The sequence below is a fragment of the Polypterus senegalus genome, chromosome 12, assembly GCF_016835505.1.
Source record: "Polypterus senegalus isolate Bchr_013 chromosome 12, ASM1683550v1, whole genome shotgun sequence".
Classification (NCBI taxonomy): domain Eukaryota; kingdom Metazoa; phylum Chordata; class Cladistia; order Polypteriformes; family Polypteridae; genus Polypterus; species Polypterus senegalus.
The window spans coordinates 138,826,494-138,846,911 of record NC_053165.1 but is presented as its reverse complement, the minus strand read 5'-3'; the positions used below and the strand labels follow the sequence as shown (position 1 = coordinate 138,846,911).

The 20,418-nt window shown below is 38.1% G+C and overlaps 1 protein-coding gene across 1 annotated transcript in view; it reads right to left on the bottom strand.

Annotated features, from left to right (window-relative positions):
* Positions 1-20,418, bottom strand: part of LOC120541702 (nuclear receptor ROR-alpha A) — a 558,859-nt gene that overhangs the window by 264,697 nt on the left and 273,744 nt on the right. The window contains exon 2 of the mRNA XM_039773584.1: positions 15,990-16,019. Coding sequence (XP_039629518.1) covers positions 15,990-16,019 — 30 coding nt within the window. The remainder of the gene's footprint in view (positions 1-15,989; positions 16,020-20,418) is intronic.

Genomic DNA, 20,418 nt, shown 5'->3' with positions numbered 1-20,418 from the left:
GGTTAATGGCTGGTGCCCATTGCTGCTGGGAAAGACTCTGGCCTTTGCGATTCTGAATTGTATTATGCAAGTCAGTGAATGTTATTTTGTGTTCATATTCCAAGCTAATTAAACAACCAAGGTAAAAGGAAAGTAAAAAGAATCAGACAATAAGGAATCCAACAATTCAACAAAAGTTTTTTTTATGCCATGAATGAAAAAGAAGAAGAAAAAAAACTGGCACTGAAACACAGTGAAATTTTTCGTCTTTGTTTTTTCCGCACTACAGCCTTAGGAGCACTAATAGGATTCTCTTGTTAAAACATTTTTGACAAGGCAGTACCCTGTGCTTTTGTTTTCATTTTTCTTTTCTTCCTACTTGTCTACAGATAGCAGAGAAAAAACAGATGCCTCTTAGCAAGGTCACCAGATCCAAAGGTGGTCTAATAGGTAGCACCGTGGGAACTTACTGTACACACTGGCAGGAAAACACAGAGAGAACAACTTCAGTTTATCGAGTACATTACATTTACTAAATCTGCTTTATTATTATTGTTGGTATTATTGTAATAAAACTGACATTTAGAGTTATAAAGCTCATTTCAAGTGTATAAAAGGCAGAGTGGTGGCTCTGTGGCTAAAGATCTGTTCTGGTATCTAGAAGGTTGCTGGTTCAGATCCCATCAATACTTTGAGTAAGGTCCTTCACCTGAAAATTGCTCTGAGGTGTGTTGTACAATGGCTGACCCTGAACTTTGAAGTCTAAAATCATCATGTGAAAAGACAGTATATTAAATAAAAAAAAAATAATAATAATACATCGTACACAGCATCAAATATAGAAATGCATGATTGTGTGACTGTATGGAAGTATTATTATTTATTTATACTAATAAAAGGCAAAGCCCTCACTGACTGACTGACTCACTCACTCACTCACTGACTCATCACTAATTCTCCAACTTCCCGTGTGGGTAGAAGGCTGAAATGTGGCAGGCTCATTCCTTACAGCTTCCTTACAAAAGTTGGGCAGGTTTCATTTTGAAATTCTACACGTAATGGTCATAACTGGAAGCTATTTTTCTCCATATACTGTAATGGAGTTGAGCTCGAAAGCCGTGGGTGGCGAAGTTTCGTGTGATATCATCACGCCTCCCACATAATCATGTGAACTGACTGTCAACGCAGTGCATAGAAAACCAGGAAGAGCTTCAAAAAGCGCTGAAGAAAACATACATTATATAATTGAGAAGGCAGCGAAACAATAAGAAGCGAGCGAGTGACATATATAACCATATTCATGAGTGCTGCTACTTCGGAAACAAAGCACAGTGTAAACCTAAAGTTTAAATTAAGTTCATAGACAGGCTGCCGCTGGCATTTGTCATGCCCACGACTAATGTGGGATGCAAGTTTAATGAGAGGACGCCGGGTATAAACGAGAGTTTTGATCACTTTGTAACAAAGTTAAAATTGCTGGTGAAGGGCTGTGCTTATGCAAATTCTGAGAGACTGTGTTTCTGGGGGATTGATAGTTAAGGCGGGTGGGGGAGTCACGTCATCATCTCCCCTCCCATTCACCTCATTTCGCTCTGAGCTGAGCTCCGCAGCTAACGCAGTGTTACGGAAGCGAGTTTGTGACGCTACCATCAAATACTCACAGAAAAATCCAACAAGTTAATACACACGCTGTCTCTACAGTTTCTCCACACTGAATCCTCCAGGCACCACTTACAAAAGGTTACATTGACAATCGTGTTACGTTATTTTTAAAATGTTTCCTTTTCTTAGCACAAGCACAGCTGTGAAGCTTCGATGCATGTGCTCCATAACGCGTTAAAAAATCACGCATTTAATCACACTTTGCATTACAAGCAAACTTCTGTCAATGCATGATTTCCTGGTACACCGATTACATTGATCAGCGCTTCCCGGTTCATTTTACCCTCGCACCCCCTTGGTTTGAGAAGAAGTATGAAAAAATATGAGGTTAACACAGAAAAACAGATCACCAATTGAAGCTTTATGAATAATCGATTCGCCATCAATAATTGTTTTGGTAAAGCCATACTCAGTGTAATCCTCCTTCCATTTTATAATTTTTCCGCCACTAGCCATGATTAAATGAACGGTAAAAAAGTAAGAGCGAAGCGAGGTTGACTTATTCAGGCAGGCAGGCGACAGCTCAAAAGCTCGAATTTGGATATAAGTAGGTTCTATTTAGTCGCCAGAAATATCTTTGTTAGGAATGGAAGTTGAATTTAGTCTTTAAATTTCTATGGTAAAGAAAAAGTTATGCAATGATGACTAAATTTAACTATATAAAGTCAAAACTTGATTATATAAAGTCACTGTCAGAATAAATAAAGTCAAAACTTGAATATATAAAGTCAGCGTCGGTATATATAAAGTCAAAACTTGTTTCTGAATATATAAAGTCAAAACTTAAATATATAAAGTCAGCGCTGGAATATATAAAGTTAAAACTTCAATATATAAAGTCAGCCAATTTCCCAACCCGTTGAATCCGACCAAAGGGTTACAGGGGTCTGCTGGAGCCAATCCCAGCCAACACTGGGCGCAAGGCAGGAAACAATCCTGGGTAGGGCACATGCATCATTTTCAAAACATTAACCAAACAGTGTTTTTTTAATTTATTTTTCTGAATACGTTTTTGTTAACTTAGTTCAGTTCAGAGTCGTTTCAATCAATAGATTTTAACTTTCACTTTAAATATTCAGTAGTGAGTTTATATACTCCGATGTTGACTTTATATAAATCAGGAATGACTTTATACATTCCGACGCTGACTTTATACATTCAAGTTTTGACTTTATATATTCAGAAAAAAGTTTTGACTTTATGTATACCAACGCTGACTTTATATGTTCAAGTTTTGACTTTATATATTCTGACGCCGACTATATATATATATATATATATATATATATATCTATATCTATACTAATAAAAGGCAAAGCCCTCACTCACTCACTCACTCACTGACTCACTCACTCACTCACTCACTCACTCATCACTAATTCTCCAACTTCCCGTGTGGGTGGAAGGCTGAAATTTGGCAGGTTGATTCCTTACAGCTTCCTTACAAAAGTTGGACAGGTTTTATATCGAAATTCTACGCGTAATGGTCATAACTGGAAGCAGTTTTCTCCATTTACTGTAATGGAGATGAGCTTCAACGCCGTGGGGAGTTTCGTGTGACATCATCACGCCTCCCACGTAATCACGCAGTACATAGAAAACCAGGAAGACCTCAAAAAGCGCCAAGAAAACATGCATTATATAATTGAGAAGGCAGCGAAACAATAAGAAGCGAGTTCTGCTACTTCGGAAACAAAGCACGATGTAAACCTACACTTTAAATTAAGTTCATAGACAGGCTGCCGCTGGCGTTTGTAATTTAGTGCCTGCCCATATAAGGCCATCCGTCAGCGGCAATCCAATAGCAAACTGCCACGGGTAAATATTCACGGGTGAAGGACTGTGCTTATGGAGAGGAAGATGAGATGGTCAGGGTGGTGTTTGACACAAACTCAGCGAAACTGCCAGAGAAAGTTTTAAGTGCCAGGACTAAGGTAACATTAAATAAAGCTATGGACATAGCACGAGATGGCACCAGCACAGCTGGGAACCTTCGCTGCAAGTACACCGAGTGGCTCACGTGAACTGATGCAGTGCACAGATAAAAGCAACAGTTCCAAAGAGCTGAACAAAACCGAATTACACAATTGAAAAGGCAGCAAAAATATGAAGCGTCTGATAAGCATATTCATAAATGCAGCTACTGTGGAAACAAAGCACGGTGGAAAAAGTCAATGTCCCGCTAAAGGAAGACAGCGTAAAAAAAACCCGTGCATGCAGTTTGTCACATCACAGATAAAAAGGAAGACGAGCTGTTTATTGATGCAGTAAGGAACTAATCGATGAATGAAACCTCTTATCTTTACAACGATTGACAAACACGGAATGTAACTTGAACACATCCTACAAATACGAGCCTGATTGAAAGAAATAATGATAATCAAATCCTTGATGACAGCAACATTCAATAACACTCACAAAACAATTACTGTATATTGACAATCATGTTACGTTATTTTTAAAATGTTCCCTTTTCTTTTTCATAACTTCTACTTCTCCACTGCGATACACGGGTATATATATAAATGTATATCTATAGCCGATCTACAATACATACTTTAGCATAGATAAGCGGTGGCGCAATTGTAGAGTCTTAGCCTCTAACGCCGACATTCGAGGTTCGATTCGAGAGGGATGTACTGACTATGTATGCGCTACCGATTCATTTTACCTTCCCATCTCCTTGGTTTGGGACGTATGAAAAATATTAGGTTAACGCAGAATCATGTTACGTTATTTTTAAAATTTTCCCTTTCTTAGCACAAGCACAGTTGAGAAGCTTCGATGCATGTACTCCATAACGCGTTAAAAAATAACACTTTCAATTCCAAGCAAACGGGAACTTTTGTCAATGCATGATTTCCTGGTACATCCATTACACTGATGCACACATCACAGCTACAAAAATGTTAGAGTCGGAATAAAGCGCGTTCCTACGACTGATCATTTCGACTACCCGAGAAGCCTTGATAAAAGCATGGTTTTGTGCACACTGAAAAGCAAGCAAAATTAGATGCATTACAGAAAGCGGACTTTGTGGCTCTTACTGGGGATCATTGGACTTCCGTGACCGTTAGTAATTCTAAATACATCTAATTACAAAATGTTCAATGATCACACTGTTTTAGCCTAATGTACAAAATAATTTTGGCTAATGTTACTCAGAGTTTAAAGAGTAAGCTGGTCAAATTACCTTTTATGTTTCTGACTTATTTTTTTAAGAAGAAAAACTGCACTTTATGGTGAAATTTTGGTTATTATTATTTAAAGACAATACTATTCTGAAAATGTACTTAAAGTACTTAAACTACCACTTTATTTTTAAGTCTGCCCAATTTTAACCAGGGATGATATTTTTGTTTCTGTTTTGAATTCAAATGCAGTTTAAAAGCTTTTTTCAGAAATTAAAACAGCTTCAGTTTACAATATTCATGTCCATGTCTATTATTTGATTCTGTAAGCCCACTAAAACACTTTTAAATAAAAAAAAAAACATTTGCGATTTGGGGCAAATTTACGTGTGCGATTACATACGATTAATCAAGATTAATTCTTACACAGCCTCTAATTAATTGGATTAATTTTTTAATCGAGTCCCACCCCTAATATATATATGTAGATATATATATGTAGATTTGTATATATATGTGTATATACAGTATATATGTAGATATGTATATGTTGTATATACAGTATATATATATAACTGTATATATATATGTGTATAGATGTGTATATATATATATATGTTTATATGTATATATATGTTTATATATGTGTCTGTGTGTGTGTGTATATATATATATATATATATTGTCACAAAACGAGTCAAAGACAGAAAAAGGTTTGGGGCAGCCACCCATGTAATTTGGTATCCTGGCTGCAACTTCGTTTTCTTTCAAATACCAGCACTGAAGTGCTTACAACAGAGTCCAAAACAAGACTGACACAGAAGGGAAAAGGGAAGGCTTTTAAAGGGGAGACAGGAAGTGAGGTCATAAGGGTCGGGCACGTGTTCATTGTTCATTGGTTTAGTCCCGGATGTGACATCAGGGGCGGAGCTGGCAAGGTCTGTCTCCATTGGCTCGGTCCCAGAAGTGACGTCCAGAGAGACAGGTGGAACCTCCCGGGTTAGGTCTACAGGGAAGTGAGAAAGAGAGTTAGTGCGCTCTGCCACATCCCGGCATGGCTCAGAACTGCCTTCACTCGAGCCCTTTAGCTGCCTCCCATGCGCGTGTGTGACAATATATATATATATATATATATGCCAGCAACACTCATGACAATTACAAAACAATTACATTGTCAATCATGTTACGTTATTATTAAAATGTTTCCTTTTCTTTTTACTTCTCGCTGCCAATCGCAGCTATTTTGCTATATATATATATATATATATATATATATATATATATAAATAGATAGATATGACAACAACACTCATATCAATGACAAAACAATTACATTAACAATCATCTTACGTTATTTTTAAAATGTTTGCTTTTCTTTTCATAACTTCTTTAACACACTACTTCTCCAGCGTATCTTGGTATACATATATATATATATATTCTATAGTATATATATATATATATATATATATATATATATATATATATATATATATATATATATATAGAAACACTCATGACAATGACAAAACAATTACATTGTCAATCATGTTACATTATTATTAAAATGTTTCCTTTTCTTTTTACTTCTCCGCTGCCAAGCGCGAGTATTTTGCTATATATATATATATATATATATATATATATATATATATATACACATATATATATATATATATAAATATATATATATAGATATGACAACAACACTCATATCAATGACAAAACAATTACATTAACAATCATGTTACGTTATTTTTTAAATTTTTCCTTTTCTTTTTCATAACTTCTTTAACACCCTACTTCTCCACTGCGAAACGCGGGTATTCTGCTAGTCTATACTAATAAAAGGCAAAGCTCTCACTGACTCACTCACTCACTCACTCACTGACTCATCACTAATTCTCCAACTTCCCGTGTAGGTAGAAGGCTGAAATTTGGCAGGCTTATTCCTTACAGCTTACTTACAAAAGTTAAGTAGGTTTCATTTCGAAATTCTATGCATAACGGTCATAACGGTCAACAATGTCCGCCATATTGAACTTTCTTATTTATGGCCCCATCTTCATGAAATTTGGTAGGCGGCTTCCCTGCGCTAACCAAAACCAATGTACATACTTATTTCGGTGGTATGACGCCACTGTCAGCCGCCATATTGAACTTTCCAATGTCACTAATTCTCCAACTTCCCGTGTAGGTGGAAGGCTGAAATTTGGCATGCTCAGTCCTTACAGCTTACTTACAAAAGTTAAGCAGGTTTCATTTCAAAATTCTACGCGCAACGGTCATAACTGTTGACAACGTTTGCCATGTTGAACTTTCTTATTTATGGCCCCATCTTCACGAAATTTGGTAGGCGGCTTCCCTGCGCTAACCGAAACCAATGTACATACTTATTTCGGTGGTATGATGCCACTGTCGGTCGCCATATTGAACTTTTCAACGGTCTTTGTTACTTATGGGCCCATCTTCAAGAAATTTGGAAGGCGGGTTCCCAACGCTAACTGAATCCTACTTACGTACATATATACGTCCATAGCCTGCAGCTCCGTCACCGTGTGAGGCGGCATTGGGTCCCCCATCCCAACGCCTCCCACGTTGTTGGCTGCCAGCCTATATAAGGCCGTCTGTCGCTCCGGTCTCTACATTCCCTTCCTTGCATCGCCACGGGATTCACATCTCCCTGCTGATAACTACAGCCTTTTTATTTAATCCACGGCTTCTCCGCTGTTTTATTGTTCGTTTATTACGATTATAGTTATTGTTTAGGTATTTTAGACTTACTTTACATTGTTCAGGTACCCATTTCCTTTATCATTCCAACAGTACCCCCATTAACATGTCTATCGAGGTGATCACCATTGATCAAAGAACTGTCACTTACCAAGTGGTTTCCATGCCCGGAGATGGCACCTACCTTTTCCATTCTCTTTGCTACATATTGCACGGCTATATCAGGCTCACTCTTGATATCTGGAGGAACATTGTGTCTTATGTATTGAATGACTGGGACAGGTTCAATGTGTGGACTGATGATGGTACAGGAGATAATTATATTACACAGGAGCACTATTAGAGTGAAATGCTTAAGCCCTTCACCTATGGTTCTGCATGTGAGTTGATGGCTGCCGCTGAATTGTTCAGTTGTCGCTTTCAAGTGTACCGAAATGGCCAAATATTTTACACCTTTTAACAACCGCCAATGCCTCTTAAACATCTTAGATTGACAGGTGACGATTTCAGTAGTGGACACTTTGATGTTTATGAATGTTTAAACTCTCAAAAGCTGGATGTGAAGTTATCGATGAAACCGGTTGTATACTTACAACACTTGACAGATGCAGAATGTCTCTTCAACACAAGTCCTATAAATACTGTCGTAATTGAAACAAACCATGAAACTCAAACCGATTATGACAGCAGTAATCCAAGCTGTGAGATTTGAAACAAGATTAATGTTCAAATGGCCAACTGTACGTTGCATGCTTAAGAGTAAGCTCAGCGCACAGCTTGGTCATATTACAACCGTAGGGCCGAACTCACAATGTGGTATACAAAGAGATCCTTAACAAATAATTATTGGTATATTTTCCTACAGTTTAAAAAGGTTTAATTTTCTTCTTAATAAAAATTTTAAGTCAGTACTTCGCCGCAGCGAAGCATGGGTATTTTGCTAGTACTGTATATACAGTGCCTATAAAAAGCATTCACCCTTGGAAATTTTCTCATTTTATTGTTATACAGCATTGAAACACAAAGGATACAAGCTGGATTTTTTTCAAATGATCAGCAGAAAAAGAGTCTTTAATGTCAAAGTGTAAACAAATCTCTACAAAGTCATCTAAACTTAATTATAGAGATAGTTCATCACTTAAGTGTTCACCCCCTTCTTGCAGATGCACCTTCAGCAGCCATGACTGCCTTGAGTCTCAATGCACAGGTCTCTCTTTCTCGATCAGCTTTGCACATCTGGACATGGTCATTTTCTTCCATTCTTCTTTACAAGGACACACCCAAGTCATCACTGGTGCCACTAATTGGTTTTAGAAGTAACCAAATTGGTTCAATGAAGATCACTTACCTGTGCTTTCTTCGATTGTCAAATAAAGGCACCTTGTTTGGAAGGTCCTACTTATGGTGAGTCGGTATGATGGCCTAATCTTTATACAACAGTGAATCGCTGTGAATTTAATTTTGCTGTTTTTGACACTGACCAATAGAAAAGACTTTAATTTTCAAGCAAAGTAGTCTAAATTAATTATACATATAAAACACAAAATAATTGATCACATAAGTATTCACCCCTATCAGACAGTTAGTTGTACCTTAATCTGCCATGACAGCCTCAGTGCTCAGGACTCTTTCTCTCTCAGCTTTGCATATCTGGACATGGTCATTGTTCCCCCATTCTTTTTTGCAATTACACTCCTAAGGTGTCACCAATTGGTTTTAGAAGTCACAGAATTAGTTCAATGAAGATCACCTTTCTTGGGTTTCAGTTGATTTTCATATAAATGCATCTTGTCTGGAAGGCCAACTTTTGGTGATTTAGCATGGCTGCTTAACCTTTTGTACATACAGTATGTTGAATCAGTCAGTCATTACCCAACCCGCTATAACCTAACACAGGGTCACGGGGGTCTGCTGGAGCCAATCCCAGCCAACACCTGGCACAAGGCAGGAAGGAACAAATCCCAGGCAGGGCACCCACACACATCCACACACCAAGCACACACACACACAGGACAATTTAGGATCGACAATGCACTAGACCCGCATGTCTTTGGACTGTGGGAAGAAACTCATGCAGACACGGGGAGAACATGCAAACTCCACGCAGGGATGACCCGGGAAGTAAACCCAAATCTCCTTACTGTGAGGCAGCAGTGCTACCACTGTGCCACCTTGCTGCCTAATTACAAATACAAACCACAAAATAATTAATAACGTAAGTATTCAGTCCTTGAATATGACATACCTAAATCCTCGCTAGTGCAGCCATTTGTTTCAAGAAGTCCCATAATTAGTCCAATGGAGATCATCAGTTTGGGGTTTCAGTTAACTGTAATCTAAATGCCATTGATCTTGAAGGGCCTACTTGTGGTGAGCTAGTATGGTGGGCTGGCCTACACAGTGAAGACAAAATAACACTCTAAGCAACTGCCTGAAAAAGGGATTGAAAAGCACAAGTTAGAGAATGGAGACAAAAAATATATCCAAGTCACTGAGTATTCTTGAAGGCCAGTTAAAGCAATCATGGGGAAATGGAATGAGATGGCAGAGCTGTAAATCTGCAGTACCTAGGGCAAGCCATCCACAAAATCTTAGTGACTGTACAATAAGAAGAGGAGCGAGGGAAGCCACCAAGAGAACATTGAAGGAGGTATAAGCTACAGTGTCCTTGTTTGGTGAGACTATACAGACAAAAGTTATGCTTGGGTGGTTAACCAGTTTTGACTTTATTGGAGAATGACAAAGAGAAAGCCACTGTTAAAAACTGCACATGAGATCTCGGATAGAGTTTGACAGAAGGGACATGGCAGAAGGAAAAAGGTTCAATGGTCTAATGAGACCAAAATTAAGCTTTTTGGCCTTCAGACTAAATGCAGTATTATATTGCCAATCATCAAAGTATCATGAAGTATGGTGGAGGCAGTACCAGGCTGTGAGGACGCTTCTCTATAGCAGGCCTTGGAAGGCTTATAATAGGAAAATTAATGCAGAAAAATACAGGAAATTCCTAGAAGAAAACCGGATGCAGTCTGGACAAAGCCTGCTCCATAAGAGAAGATTTGTTTTTCAGCAAGACAGCAATCCCTAGCATGCCACATTATCACTGCACTGCACATTATCACAAACACACCATCGCTATTGTAAATCACGGTGGTGTCAGCATCAGGCTGTGGGGATGCATCTCTGCGGCAGGCCCTGGAGAGCTTGTGAGGGTAAAATGAATGCAGGAAAAAAACAGAGAAATCCTGGAGGAAAACCTGAAAGCTGTCTGCAAGAAACCTGTGCCTTGGGAAAAGATTTGAGAAGACAATGACCTACACAAGAATGGCTTAAAAACAACAATGCTAATGTCCTGAAGTGGTCAAGTCAGAGTTTAGACCTCAAACCAACTGAGAATTTGTGGATGGATTTGAAAAAAGGGCTGTCCACTCATGACCACCGTGACACCTGACAGAGCTTGAGTGGTTCTGCAAATTAGAATGGAGAGAAACAGCACAGTGGAGATGTGCAAAGCTGATGGATGAAGACCTGTGCCCGGAGACTCAAGGCTGTCATGGGCACATCTGCTAAATACTACTTTGAAGTGGCTGAATATTCATGCCATCAATTATTTTGTGTATTATATTTATAATTAATTTAGACCACTTGGCAGTGATGTGCTTTCACTTTTACATCATAGAGCCTTTTTCTATTGATCAGTGCCTAAAAGACTGAAATAAATCCACGGAGGTTCAATGCAATTGTTACAAAATATGAGAATGTGCAAGAGGGTGAACACTTTCTACAGGCACTGTGTATCAGCCTGCTAAATAATGTTTTCCTTTATTCATAAAAAGCAGCATCTTGATATTTAGAGTTGAAAACCAAATAGACAACAAGGACTTATTCAATGCCTGCTTTACTTCTCTTGTGACTCAAAAAAGTCATATGAGCTTAGCAATAAATCTGAATTACTGACATTCAATAATTGGTTTTATGGTAAAGTCCATTCAGTTCATTGTAGATGTATAAAGAAAGGCTATGTTTTCAATGATGGTTTTAATATTTGTCTAATTCATGCCTTATTTCTTCTGTGGTCTTGTTTGCCTTTGGGGGTTTAAAACAGGCTGCTTCTCTGCATTTTAAAGACAGATTTCTTTATACGGTTCCTCTCTGATGACTAGATTGACTTGTTTAATGGAAAATAAAAAATGATCAGCATGTTAATGCTTTTAAAAATTCACCATTTACTGTGCCTACTGTATTAAAACCTAAAAGAATATATTAGATATTTTAATTACGAGTATAAACACACACATATTGTACATACAGTACATGTGCAAATATACAGTACATAGACTCTTTGTATAGTTCAAGTAACTTGTAGGCAGTGGGCACCGAACGAAGGCTCTGTTCTGCACAAGGAGTGAGCTACTCACCTAATGGTCAGGAGCCAGACGCTTTGTAATGAGGCCTAGTGTTGGGTTTTATAGGATATGTTTCATTCCTCCTTTAATCATCCCATCCTTGCCTATTTTGTCTGTTTAGGACATGCATAAACACAAAAAAAAAATTGTTTGTTGTAAACACACAGCATGCGGCTGAGTGCTCACAATAAACACTAAAGGGAAATGAAGCAGAAACACTGCTTTTGGTGTAAAAACCTTTCAGCCATGCTCACCAACATGCAAAAAAAAAAAAAAAGACTTAAACGCTAGCTCTATGGACAAGAACACAAAGGTCTTCACTCTACTGGGCAAGGAGCCCCTTCATGAAATGCACTAGACCTTCTTGGTGAAAAATTGGGAAAAACTTTAAAGCAGGAAATATTCAAGAAGACTTACTGAAGAGAAAAAAGAATTGTCAAAGAGATGGCATCCTGCTTCTTGAAAAGACCAGAAAAGTGGACAGCATAAACACATCCTGCTACCACGATTATTTGGTAACAATTGTCTGCACGGCAAACACAGAAGTCTCAGGTAGAGAGGACAGCACAGCAAAGAATATCTGGCTGAGAATTCCTTGACAATGCAGTGCTTTTGACACCTTTGACTGATGTGCTATTTCTTATTAACATGGGGGCGGAAACTATATATATATAGTATCTCTCTTTCTCTCTCTCTCTATTATATATATATATATATATATATATATATATATATATATATATATATATATATATATATATATATATATATATATATATATATATCCAGCGTCTGACTGTATGACTTTATGTCTGTCCTGTTTTAATGAGAGAATTACTTAATGGATTTATATTGGGTTTTTTCTATAATTTGCTTGAACGTTCCGGTTGATTTTTGCGAGTTCTTTCATCACATTAAGTATCATAGTTCACTTGCAAGATCTGAGATGGAGGCTACGGGCTGAGGGGTTGAGGGAAGCATAACGTCAGTAGTAGGCAGGGCCCTCCTCACTCACACGGCAGCCTCCGTTTGAATCATTCTACCTCTGGCCACATTTTGAAGTGTAACTTGCCTCCACTTAAAATGGCAATATGTGTTTGTTTATTGATTTTTAAAGTCTGTCCTGTTTCACTACCACGCAGGTATATAAAATCCATAGTCTGTCTGTCTGTCTGTTTTTCACGAGAGAACTACTTAATGGATTTAGGTTGGGTTTTTTTCTATAATTTGCTTGAACAATCTGGTTGATTTTGCGACTTCTCTAATCACACAAAGTATCATAGTTTGCTTGAGGCACTGATTTATTTGCGCAAATCCGAGAGAGACGCAGTGGGCTGAGGGGAGGGGGAGCGGGGCCCTCCTCACTCACGTGCCAGCCTCAGGGAGAATCTTACATCCCCTTAGCTAGCAAACACCTTTGACTGGTGTGCTATTTCTTATTAACATGGGAGTGGAAACTATATATATATATATATATATATATATATATATATATATATATATATATATATATATATATATATCCAATATCTCTCTGCATGTCTGTGTGTCTGTATGTGTCTGTTTTTCACAAGAGAACTACTTAATGAATTTAAATCGGGTATTTTTTCTATAATTTGTTTGAACACGATTTTTTCGAATTCTCTCATTGTGTTATGTATCATAGTTCACTTGCAGGAGCGATTCATTTGCTCGAATCTGAGAGACACGCAGTGGGCTAAGTGGGGGGCTCTTCACTCACACGCCAGCCTTTGGGCATATCTTACATTCACTTAGCTAGCAAAGGAGAGAACTACTTAACGGATTTAGATTGGGTTTTTTTCTATAATTTGCTTGAACATTCCGGCGGATTTTGTGACTTCTCTCATTGTGCTAAGAATCATAGTTTGCTTACAGGAGCGATATATTTGCGGTAATCTGAGATAGAGGCAGATGGCGGGGGGGAGGAGGAAGTGTAATGTCAGGAGTGGGGAGCCGGGTAGGCCCTCCTCACTTCTTGTTTCACTACTACGTGGGTGTATGTACAGGAGACAGCTAGTATATATTGTAAAAGCTAGCTCTGCCACAGGCAGACGCAACTCCAGTGTCCAAAACACACGCTGTTCATTTACAATTATGTGCAGTGGTTCTGCCAACTCACACAGTTACTCAGTCCTTTGTCCTCTCCTCGGCTGCCTCCACTCCTCCCTCGCAAGCTCCGTCTTCCTCCTCCCAAAACCAGCTCCTCGAAGGAAGTGAGGCGGCCCCTTTTATCATGCCTTGGATGTGCTCCAGGTGCTTGGTGATGATCTTCCAGCATATATATATATATATATATATATATATATATATATATATATATATATAAAATATATATAAATAAGGGGTGGCACGGTGGAGCAGTGGGTAGTGCTGCTCCCTTGCAGTTAGGAGACCCGGGTTCGCTCTGCGTGAAGTTTCCATGTTCTCCCCATGTCTGCGTGGGTTTCCTCCAAGTACTGCGATTTCCTCCCACTGTCTAAAGACATGCAGGTTAGGTGCATTAGCTATTCTAAATTGTCCCTATTTTGTGCTTGCCGTGTAGGTGTGTATGTGTGTCCTGAGGGACTGGCGCCCTGCCCAGGATTCGTTCCCTGCCTTGCGCCCTGTGTCAGCTGGGATTGGCCCCAGCAGACCCCCCAGTGTCCCTGTAGTTAGGATATAGCTGGTTGGATAATGGATGGATGGATATATTATATATATATATATACTGTAGATAGAATTGTATATTTAATGTGTAAACATACAGTGCAGTATATAGTTTATACACACACACAGTTGCACACATGTGCATAGGGAGCCTCGACAAGGCTCTGGTAAGTTTACAGTGCCTGAGATGCATTTCTCACCCAGAGACCAGATGACAAGACCAGAAATGACTTCTGATGTCTCTTCCAAGTTTAGCCAGCAGGTCTGACATTTTCCATCCCCGGAAACTAAGGGATGATGGCACAGGAAGTCAATGTTCATTGACAGCCCACCTCTGAGAAGGACACATCACCGATGGAAGACTTTCCTAAAGAAGAAAACCTCAACCTCAACAGAAAGAGGCAATAGATGCCCAGCGTTTTTGTTGTTTCATTTTCTCCTTATTTTCACCTTCATAATACAGGCTGTGTGGTGGACTCCAACAATTTATGATCTCCCTGTTTTTTATATTTTTCAATATACATACTTGTTATACACGAATACACAGTATTTCACCTTCTCAATAGCCTTTTCAAGACTTAACACACAATACTCTTTTCACATTTCTTTTCTAAATAGCAAATCTGAGCGTCCTCTTTGCTCACAGCAGCATAACAGAAACAATTGAAATATATTTGAGAGACTGTAGCACAGATGACATTTCCACAGAAAATTATACTTAAGAGCAGAAAAAATGTGCATTGGCATACACCAAGATAATAAAGTAGGTAATTACATACATCTTAAAATGCAAATTGAAGAACAGCATATTAATTCCATTGTTAAATTTCCTAAAGGTAATAGAGAAGATGCTTCCACTTATCTTTATTAACTGTATACACAATGTTGCACAGACAGATTTCTGGCACAAGTTTACTCTAGGCTAGTTAAACAGTACATTCGGACGATTCTATAATAAAACATTCAGCTGCATTTATCTTTAAATGGTTTTTATAGAGAATTTTTTTTAAAAGCTGATTGTTATTTCGAAAATAACTATCTCCACAAAACAGCAAAAAACACTAATAAAAAAAAATCAAAGAAAAGTAATACTAAACACTGCCAAAAAATTTTTTTAACTCATTTGCATGGTCAGCATTTACTCATTGTGCATTTTCATCATTTTAGAAAAAAATATAATTTCTCAGAAAAAAAAGTCTAAATCATTCAAACAATTCCCAGTGAACAAATGTTGTTAAACTGTTGAAATGTTAAAAACAACAGGCTCAACTTAATGTGTTTGGTCAATGCCCACTTTCCAGTCACTCCAAGTGTAAATATAATGATTTGTATTTTGTAAGTCACCTTGTGTAAAGCCATTTGAAAAATAAAGCATAATTTAATTTTCAACATATAATAAACAATTACTTACATGTATGTGTCTTCTTTGTAACTGAAATACCTGTAAAGACAAAATAGGAGAGAACATGATGTTTGCGGAAACTTTTGATGTAAGACAATGTTTGATTATAACAATAAGCTGCTATCATACAATATCTAAGATGTAATTACAGTAGGTAAAACAATGAATGTGCCCTTTATACAATTAACAATAACTTGGAGAATGAAATTTGTAACTGCCTAACATAAATGTAAGTGTGATAGTGAACCTTCCATTGGTCTTACAGAGTGACATTCATTGTACTTGAGCTAAAGGCCATAATTCCACTAGTACCATAGTGACACTGGGCCTTTTTACCAGTTATCATATTTTCAAGCAAACCTTATATTCATTTTGAGCAAATATGAATATTTATTGTATAATTTGTTTTCATTTACACAGGACTTTACTGTTGCTGCATGATCAGGGTAATTAAACACAATGTAAATGAAACATGCCATGTAGTTTTTATATACCTTTAACTACAATTTAATTAAAATGTCATGCAATCAAATATAATTAATTTAATACTGTAACAGACAGTTCCTTCCAGTGGTTGCATCAGACAGACAGAACAAGACTTACATAATTGTCTCACGTCATATTAAAACCGTTTCAAAATATATTCTCTCATTTTCTCAGTGCTGAGATGGCCACCTAATACATACAAATGCGTAATGCAGTTTCCCTACAGGATTGAGGAGCAACTAATTGCTCTATAAAGCAGACAATGATTTGAATCAGATATCACCTGGTATAAGAAACTGTTTTTAATTAAAAAATGTCAAATTTTTAAACTGTTCACATCCTGATCCCTACATCATCTATGGAAGACTAATGAAACCCCTGCAATTTATGGAATTTTACCAATTGTACTAAAAGAATTGAAAGACATCATCTACAAACCCTCATTAGACAGTCACTTGAAAGAGAAGCACCTGAGGAGTGGAAAGTTGCAAGATTGACGGCAATCTTCAAGAACGGAGACAAAATGGATCTTGTTAATTATGGACCAGTGCCATGCAAAATTATAGATACTACAGTAACTGTAATATGAAATACATTAGAAAAGTACCTATCTATTTAATAAAAGCCCAGCGCGGTGTCTGTGTCCGGGTCCGCGTTCCTTTTGGCTGTATAGCCGCCCCGTAGAAAAGCCCCTGTCCGACCCCTCACAGAATTCCTGCTAATCCCCCTCTGTTCTTTCCGCTTTGCTTTTATTTTTCCTGAATAAAATTTTCCCGAAAATCTTTTCAAAACAAAAGTAAAGAAATAGACAGAGCATCACATTAACGTCTTCTCACCTCTGCCTATTAAATAATCAATAAAATGAAATGAAAAAATCACGAAAGAAACAGAAACCACAACCTACCCTTACAGCGTCCACCACGCTTCTGGCGTTACAGCCAAACACATGGTGTATGCAGGTTATGAGGTGTGACGCTAATTAACGCCCGTACTACAACAGATTATATTGTTGATATACTATTAACTATTTACAGGGATCAACTCTTTTGGGGAAGTTCATAACAAAAAAAAAAATAAATAAATTATAAATAACATTTATAAATAACACTTCAGTATTTCGAGCCCCGAGTCTAAGTCGGATGGTTCCCCTGGTCACCAATTCGTGTGTTTCACTATGCCCACTATGCCTTTCCGTCTTCAGCTACCCATGTGCACTTGTACGGAGGAGATCTTACAGAACAATGCCGAAACAAAATGCAACTAAACTTGCTGCTGCGAGAGAGGACACATTACAGCGTGATCACGAAGCAAAGAGGCAAAGGCGTGACAGTCGCTCGCAAGAAACGGACACTCAGCATTCACACAGATTAGCTCAACGACGCATCTCTGCCGCACAACGAAAAGCAACTGAAACCCCTACAGAGAGAGAAGACAGATTACGCTGTGATCGCGAAAGAAAGAGGCAAAAGCGTGCCAATGAGACACCCGACGAGAGGTCCTTACGATTGCAAAACAACCATAATAGACAAACTCCTACAGAGAGAGAGGACACATTACGCCGTGATCGTCAAAGAAAGAGGCGAAAGCGTACCAATGAGACACCCGACGACAAGTCCTTACGATTGCAAAACAACCGTAATATACAGAAACGTAAGGTCTCGCAAGAAACTCCGAGTGAACGCTCTCAAACTGACACTCACCACTCACAGACATAAATGTGGTGCGATGAAAGACCCAGTCTGTCAGCCGCGTTTTAACAGGGAGTCCTTCAACTGTGGTCATCCAACGAGCAGCGCAGCGTGCCAAGTTGCTAGTATGAAAATAATATGCTAAAAAACAGCCAGCATGGGCTTATGAGAGGAAGATCATGCTAAACCACTCTTTTGGGGGTTTTTTTTTTAACAAAGCCTTTGACACAGTCCTACACTGAAGATTAAGTCCAAAACTAGATGCTGTAGGCATCAGAGGTAACCTGATAAAATGGATCTCATGTTGGTTAACTGACAGGAGACAAGGAGAGAGGCAGAGAGACTAGGAGCACAAACCACCTGGACTTGGACCCGAGGGCAGTGGGTGACACCTCAGCCAGAGTACAGATAAAAGGAGAAAGGTCCTCATGGAGTGAGGTTATCAGTGGAGTCCCTCAGAGGTCTGATTTACATTAATGACACAGAGCCTGGTACACTTGGGAAAAGCAGTTTAATGAAGAGAACTGCAAAGTGCTACATGTAAGCAAAAAGAAAAAGTATAAATGAAAGATGGGAGACACTGTTCTACAAGAAGCAACCTCTGAGAAGGATTTAGGAGTTTATGTTGACACATTTTCGTCATCTAAGCAATGTGTAGATGTGATTAAACAGGCAAATAAAAATGTTAGGTTAAACAGTTGAATGTGAATCAAGAGAAATTATGCTCAGGACTATATTACACACCACTGGAGTATTGTGTGCAGCTCTGGCCACCAGACTACAAAAACGACAAAGCAGCACGTGAAAAGGAGAGCAACCAAGTGAAACACAGGACTTGAGAATATGTCCTACTGTGACAGACTCAGACTTTAGTCTCGAGCAGAGGAGACTGCATGGGGACATAGCTCAGGTTTTCAAAATTCTAAAGGCACTTGTAAAGTAGATCCAGCAGAATTCTTTCATCTTGATGGTGAATCACCTACTCAAAGACAGCAATGAAAATTAAGGGGAAGTGCATTTTGGATTAAAGCCAGGAAGCATTTCCTTACACAAAGAGTTGAGGGAATCTGGAACAAACTACTGAGACATGGAGATGAAACAGACACCTTGACAACCTTTAAAAAGAATCTTGATGAAATATTGGGACAGCTCATTGTCATAACCACTTATCTCAAAGACTGTGTGTTCAGCCATATGATCAGAAAACCTCATCATCATATTTGGACCATTAGGCTTTGGGCCCTCTGTGTTCTCTGAAGCCTTTATAAGTCACTAGGACTCACAAAGTCTTACTTGCTGTTACCCCCAGTGAAACAAGCAAACAAAACTAGTAAGAAGGCTACTTTGTGCATTATGCTATATTTGCATCAAATTTTATTCTGAAATCTATTTAATCTCGCCTACTTTTCAACATTGCTGCAAGCTGTGAGTAGTTCAATAATAAATACACCTGGACAGAATGGGATTTCAATTGAATTTCACTAAAGGTGCACTTACAGGGAGTCAGACTCTGATGGCTTGAACCTCAGATGGCTTTAACAGCACCGCAGTAATGCAGCCTGCTCGCGGGTTACTTTATTTACAGGAGACGTGGGAGGTAAAATGTATGTACCAACCAGGAAAAGCCTTTTTCACTTATAAAAAAGCATTTTCTTTCCCATTAAGATAATGTGTGCTATGAATTTGAGGGTGTCTTCCACTTCCAGAGTTCAGATGCGAAGCAGGGCTGAATCTGAAACAAGGCAGCTGATGAGAGCCATTCATTTGTCTGGAAAAGCACAAAACCTTGAGAATGAGCGTTTGGTTTTTCTGTCACTTTGCTGACTGTAAGCAACAGAGGAGGAACATAAAATACTGACAACAATCATCCTTTTGAAAAGATACCCATATGTATACGAGTTATTTTATACAATTGTGTCATTCATTTAATTGTTTTATTCTTTTATTTCTAACACTTGTGTGATTTGTGACACAATAAAAGTAACAAATCTCAAGTATTATTATTGCAGTTTTAACATTATTTATAACGATAGACAATTCTATCATTAGATGCTGGCATATAACATAGCTTATGGTGCTTCATTTAGGGAAATACTGCAAGATCTAATGAGTGAGAGAAGAATAGGCTTTTTCTGCATGAACATCACCTTGATTAGAATTGCTTTCGAAGAAAATTATACACACACATATAAATATATATACTGTACATTATTAATTAATTAATTATAATATATATACAGTAATTATATATATATATATATATA